We start from the raw sequence: 7,091 nt of genomic DNA, 5'->3' as shown, positions 1-7,091 counted from the left end.
TCAGCTGAATGAAAGTCTACTGCAACTTTTTTAATGAGCTGCTCTTATACTGTAGGTCAATAGCACTAATATCTTGGATACAATCCTTTGTCCTCATTTTGTAAAGATTTTATTGGTCATTTCATGAATGAGACTCAAGTAATTTCGGAAGCAGCTGCAGGTGCTCCAGTGAAAACGTCTGTTGATGGCCTCAGGTCTTGGATAAGCTTACAATGAGCAGGATGAAAACGAGTGCGGAAGGATAGGCTTTCCGCCACTCATTCTTTGTGTGGTCAGGTGTGCTTACAATCAGACAGAGGGTTATGTTGCAGCCCTCTCTTTGATGTGGCCTGGCTCTGTTTGAGCACATCATAAAACCAAGATGTCAATTCAACAAATAAAGAACAGATTCCCCCGACCCATCGCCCAAGTCCCCACACAAATATTCTCTCTCTCACACATACACACACACACACACTCAGACACATACACATGTGCAGTACATTATTCAGATACATACCCTCGCAAAAACAAAGATTTTTCTTGCTTGTTTTTCTCAATTTGGGGTGGATACTTTGTTCGTAAAGAATTTGGTGAACACTAAATCATGTGTTGTGGGCAAAAAAACTATTCAGAGGGTGGTTTTCTGAGGGTGAGAACGTTATAACATTATAACAAATTACAACTGTTTACCACCACCAGTCAACACATTTGTCAAATATTTGGTGTGGTATGGTGGCTTTCATACCCTATTTTGATTTGAGTTTGACAATGCAAAGCTCAATCCCCCTCATAATATATTAGGGGTGTCACAGTCTAAATTGTAAGTCAGATATAGATCGAAATGACGCTATGATCTCGACCTTCAAAATCAAGGTGGAATCGAGGATGTAGCCACACCTCAAATGTCACCTTTGGCACAGTTAATCACCGCATCCTTCTCGTTATACTCTCAAACATAGGCATCTCGGGCTCTGCTCTCTCCTGGTTTGAATCCTACCTCACAGGGGGCTCGTTTAACGTATCATGGTTCAGACAGTTGTCCGTGCCTCACTATCTTACCACAGGGGTCCCCCAGGGCTCGGGGCTGGGGCCCCTCTCTTTGCTATCTACACCACCTCTCTGGGTCCGATTATTCATTCACAGCTCTATCTTTCATTTTTACCTGATGATCCCTGGATCTCTACACATATATCTGATTGCCTCTCAGACATATCATGGATGAAGGCATACAGTATTACCTCCAGCTAAACCTCACAAGAACTGAACTGCTGGTGCTCCCAGATAAACCTACTATACACCATCACATCAACATCAAAATTGACTCCCAACTAGGGCTGCAAGAAATGAAGGCATCATGCTCGATAATCAACAAACCTTCTCCGGGCATGTTATCTTGGTCAAAAGAAGTTGGTTCCCCATGCACAACACAGCCCCCTCTCTGGAAGTCCAGAAAAGTAAACGGCATAAGAAATACAATTATAGTAGTATCATTTGAAATAAAAAAATAAATAATCGAATCGAATCAAAGATTTTGAGAACCCCTGGCACCCCTATAATATATCATCCATACCCATACCCACTGCCCCTCTTTTTCCCCTTACAGATTCAGGGCAGGACTGTGTCTCCCCCAGAAGTGCTACGTGACTACAAGCCCACCACCTCCCTCTGCAGCCCAAGGAAGGGAACCTCCTCCGCCTCCTCCACATCATCTTCCTCATCTCCCTCCTCTTCCTCTCCCCTCCCTGTTATGACTGTACTCCTCTACTGCTACTGTCTATTATCCTCAGCACACCTCTGGCCCAGTCTTTAACCATAGCTCTGTCTTTACCGTACATACATTAAAGGAATAGTTTGAAATTTTGGACACAGGACCTAATTTTCAACTTAGCCGGGGTGATATAGGTCGGTGGAGACAGTTTTCGGCGTGTTTTATCCGGTCCTTAGCTTGCAGCGTTCGCCTTTGCTAAGCCGGTGCTGAGCTAACGCAAGTCAACGGTAACATCCAGCCTGCCACTAAAACAGTCTTAACCCACTCCACAGAACACCCGAAACAAATAAATTATAACGTCAGACTATCGATGCACATGTCTGTGTTGATAGAAAAATGTACCTAACCTTGCAATCGCATTGCAATAGCCTATACTTTGCTCCCTGTATGGCAGTAGCGGATTGATATTACCTAGGCTATAGAGGAAGACGGTTTCGTGAGGTCCTATGTCCAAAATTCCGAACTATTACTTTAATCCTTGTCCTTGACTAAAAGCTTTTTCTCAATTGAGACCTCCATTGATGTTCTCTTGTAGTTAAGGACTAGGATTGAATTCATGTAAGGGAAAAAATCACAGAGCCTTTTAGAGTTTGAAAGTAGAACCATAGAGAGTCAAATCTTGTACATATATATCACACTCTCAAGTCAGTGTAGTCAAATGTTTTCTGATCTGTTTCTACACAAGAGGATTAATTGGGATCACAGAGTTGAACTGTTCACCATATGAAAAAAAAATCGTTTCAGCTAATACTGTTATCCACGATTTTGGAATTTTTGTATTTTTGTACAATGTAGATGCTGTTGGTCACTGTTAACTTTGCATTTAACTGATGAGCAGTTGGAAATATACTTAAAGCGTAACGTTTGGAGCACCCTTTTTCATCAGCATTTTTCTTTGTATCAAAGTCCCATATATCATCATGGTCCTTACAAGAACAGATGTTTCAGATATTTCACATTTTAGTTCTTAATTTTAAAACAAGCTACATGAAAATTCAGCCACAAATATATAGGTTAAAGGGAAAAAATGAAAATAAATATACATTTCTAATTAGCCAAACAAAATGATTTCCAGTGTGCCACGATAATCATTTTTTTATTCTGTATGTTAGGAAAGAAACAATAAATGTATTTTTAAAAAAAATGTATTATGTTAATGTTATATTGATCATTATCTGATACATTTATCATACATTGTTTTTGTGTGCTGTTTCACACAATGAAACAATATATGAGATTATCAATCATTGTCATGTGTTAATCTGAAATTGCAGATTCAGTGCTGTGCTTACAGTACATGTGTATGTATATGTGTGTGTGTGTGTGTGTGTGTGTGTGTGTGTGTGTGTGTGTGTGTGTGTGTGTGTGTGTGTGTGTGTGTGTGTATGTATAAGAAATTGTTCAGGTTGCTGTTAGTAAAGGGTGATTGAGTACATGCTGAAGGAGAGGTGGTGGAGACCGATGCCTGACAAGATTATCCCGTTCTCCTGAGAGCTCAAGGTGCCTTTATGTAACGGCCACTGTTACCACCACGGACTCCCTGGTACCGCACGGAACATCTCTCCTTAAGGCCCCCAGGGCCGACTTACCACGATTACTCTGACCGAGTGCCGAGTGGTGCCAATGTGTATTCAGAAAAACTGAGTCGGGAGAGCATGTTCTGTTGCATTCTCATGGATTCTGCGGTGGAGAACAGACCCTGGCGTATGAGGATTTGTTTTTATTTTTCTAGGATTCCTGGTGGAAAGGTGTCCCGGGTAAGTGTTGTTCTGCTGCTTCCTGGTTGTCCTGTGTCATGTGACATCATCTACCTGAGACTGTGCTCATGGGCAGTGGTGTGTAGTGAGAGCTGGTCCCAATGGAATCATAGTGAGCATTTGAGTTGTTGGTAAACAGCGATTAATGATCGATTAACACTGATTAGGTTGTAGATAATTAGCATCTAATACTGTAGATGTGGTATATGAATTAATTTCTGATGACACATTGCCACATTTCGACTTCATCTCGGTGAAATTATATCCTTTGACAAATAGACACACAGGATCACTTTCAGTTCTTGACATGTTAAGTAGACAGAAGTCACTCATCAATCACAAATATCAGATTCTCACACATAATGAACTAAATAATGTATGTTTACAAGCCCAGTATACTTGAGAGCCCAAGAATTCTCAGGTTATTTCTCAGGTTGGCTGTTTCCATTGTAAAGATGTGGTAATGTTTTACTGAGGAAATACCTTGCTGCTACTTGTGTATGGTATGGTTGTTGGGTTGTGTTCTCCACTAAGCATGGCATCTTTATTGGCTGATGAACCTACTGTAGCACCTGACAAGGGGTAGGAGAATATGTCACAACATCACAGGAAATTCCACTCCATCTGGTCCATGAGTCATTCCATTCCGTTGTCTCACTCGTGTTACATTACTGTTTTGAGTGTAATGATGTTGCCAAGTGCAGGAAGATTTTAATTCAGTTCACTCTAGTCTGTTATGGTTGCCCAGGTTGGAAGTCTACATTTGTCTTGAGTAGATGAAGGCTAGGAGAAACCTGCACATGCATCTACAGTATCTCTCCTGCTTCCTGTCCACATCTTGTGGGTCCAAGCACAAACTAGCTTATCCAAAAGGCGCACCCGAATCATTGGTCTGATTGGTTGAAGGACTATGCAAATACATACAGATTCATTTGATCAAGCGCAGACTCCCCCAGACTAAATCTCAAAAGATTGAGCTCAGTATGGTGATAGCCAGACTAGAGAAGATGCCTTGAGTGTCCTCAAACATTTGTCTTGCTTGTTGTGTTTTGGACTTTGGCCTTTGTTTGATAATATAGTATAGCAATGCCTGATATGAACCTGCTAAAGCATGGTGATCCATGCACTGTTGGTGGTCCCAGACCATGTATTAAACGTTGTAGTTGACTGACTTACTGTATGTGATTTGCACAGGGCTTAAAGTGTTCTGGCACCGGGTCAGATCTCCGGTGTGTCACGGCTGTGAGGAAAATTTGTCGGGAAATCACTATAGATGAGGGTCATCGTTCATTCAGCTTGTGGGCCGTATGTACGACACCTCTTGTGCAGTAGAAACAAAGCGCAGCCTCCCCATACTAATGATCAATCTTAAAAGATTGAGCTTAGTATGGTGATAGCCAGACTATCAAATATCATAAGGCCCCGTCTCCCTAGGTTAAGTGCCCAACGGTGGCCAATTGTATGTTAGCCCATCTCCACAGCCACTAGGATACGCTATATCTCCACATCCAGTTTACAAGGGAGTCTTGACTGTTTACTAGGCAGCCATCCTAAGGTTGCTTCCTCAGTCAGAATGATGGTCTCTAGGTCAAAAGCAGTTGAAAAAACCCAGTTCCAATGTTTTTTGTTGCTCCCTGTGTGACTACACTTCTGTGATTTATGATTGACACTATTATAATGTTACTATTATAACATTAAAGGTCAATTGTATATTGTATAGTATAATTATATTATGAGAAGGGCAAGAACAGAAAACCTAAGCTATGAACCTAACCAATCTGACAATAGACAGCAGGAGAAGAAAGAAATAATAATTTTCATGCTTTTCTTGGAGAAACATTTTCGGATGTTGACCAGCAGAGAGCGCTGCTGGATCGTAGAAAGATGTGTATAGCTTTCAACCTCAACAAGTCCACCTCATCATGGAATAAAAACAGCAGTGAGCTTGTCTAGCATTATTGTTGGCCTGTCACTAACAGAAAGTATATTTAAATCACGGAATGTGTCTCAAAAAACACTGTGTTTCAATCAAGGTGGTGTAGGCCTACTCTTCTTTTCATTTACAGTAAGCCTTGTCCGATTCGAGAACCTGGGACATGGACATGTAGTTGTTTTGGTTGAACATTCCCCAGACATCACATCAGACACGCTTGTTTTCACTTTGGTGACTAACCTCTAAAACATGACATTCAAATGTCTGTCAGTCCTGCCAGCCTGCACTTCCAGACTTGGAGTAGACACAAGGGCTGACTGCTCTCCTTTGTTTTCTCACTCTCTCTCTCTCTCTGGTTTATCGTTAAATTAATCACAGTCGGAATTATTCCAGCGGCAATCGTCGATGGCTGAGGTCCTCCGACCGAACCGAACAGTGAGTCAGCCCAGCACGCTGCCGCTTTTGTGTGTTGTCTTTCATGTCTGGGACCGAACATGCTCCGCTCTTCCTGTAACAGTGAGATAATTGATGCAGAGAGGAAGTCGGTGCTGACAAACCCAGACTCGGCCAGTCGCCGGCGTTTCTCCGCGGGCTGAGCAGACGGGGCTTTTAACAGCAGGGGGAGCGTAAACACGTGTCTGGCCAAACCACCGTGGAACGACCCTTCCTCCACCCCCCTACCCCTAGCCCTAGCCCCCCCACCCCCCCCCCCCCATCCTCCATCCCCCTTCAGCCTTCCTCCTTCCTCTCTCTCCCTCCCCAGTCTCGTGTGTTTTACAGTGGCAGACTCACGGTCAACAGTTGGAACACCCTGCTTGCGTGCAGCTGAAGTGATTCTCCAGGCTGCTTATATAAGAGCGGCAGGCACGTCGTCTGGGAGAAGAGGACACAGCACGTCTGCTGAAGGCCTCTGTTGTGCATCCGCTCGTGGGAATGATCAAACTGACAGCTCCTTTAGTCACCAGTGCTACTGGATTCACGACTGTATCTAGGATCCTTTAGGCCTCGTGGGCCTAGCAGCTGGGGCAGCTAAACGCCCTCAATTTTATGACTGACTGTTGCAGTATGGGGCGACTGTTACAGTATAGTTGCCCTAAATTAGACCTTCACAGTCGTTACACATCAGCCTTCACCACCGACATAACACAGGACCTTGACTGTTTCCAGAAAGTTCCTCTCCTGTTATCAAAGGAAATCAGCCACACTTGTGCAGCGAATCAGCACCTAAGCCATCAGAGTGCTCATATACTCACCGCTCGGGGGCCAGTAAAAACGCGCAGTGCAGTGCAGTCGTGTTGCATGGAGCACAGGGCCCTTGACGTCTCCCCCCCGAACAGACTCTGCCTCCGCAGGGACACAGATGTCCGTCTGGCCCCGCACGGTTTCCTCATTACTGGCCGAACGCCACCCCTCGGATTGTACAGTACCTGTGTAATTGGCTCGCAGCGCTGCACACACTGACCTACATTTCACGGTTATGGCAGCGCAAGCTGCTCACGCCACGCTGATGTTGCTGCCAGTGCAGTGCTGGGAAGGCAAGTTGCTTTGGCCAGTAGGACGCATACTGTACATTTAGTTCTACCCACTAATGGTCTATCAAGAATGTCCTGATTCATCTGAATAGAGTAGCAGTCTTAGCAGAGTGTTGGGA

General features: G+C 43.8%; 1 protein-coding gene across 1 annotated transcript in view; it reads left to right on the top strand.

Moving 5' to 3' along the window:
• moxd1 (monooxygenase, DBH-like 1) overlaps nucleotides 1–2,886 on the top strand; it is a 22,584-nt gene extending 19,698 nt beyond the window's left edge. The window contains exon 12 of the mRNA XM_062550699.1: nucleotides 1,586–2,886. Coding sequence (XP_062406683.1) covers nucleotides 1,586–1,792 — 207 coding nt within the window. The 3' untranslated portion in view covers nucleotides 1,793–2,886. The remainder of the gene's footprint in view (nucleotides 1–1,585) is intronic.
• The last annotated feature ends 4,205 nt before the right edge of the window (nucleotides 2,887–7,091 follow it).

The sequence above is a fragment of the Sardina pilchardus genome, chromosome 12 (assembly GCF_963854185.1).
Source record: "Sardina pilchardus chromosome 12, fSarPil1.1, whole genome shotgun sequence".
NCBI lineage: Eukaryota > Metazoa > Chordata > Actinopteri > Clupeiformes > Clupeidae > Sardina > Sardina pilchardus.
The sequence above is the reverse complement of the archived record's forward strand: the minus strand, read 5'-3'. Positions and strand labels throughout refer to the sequence as shown.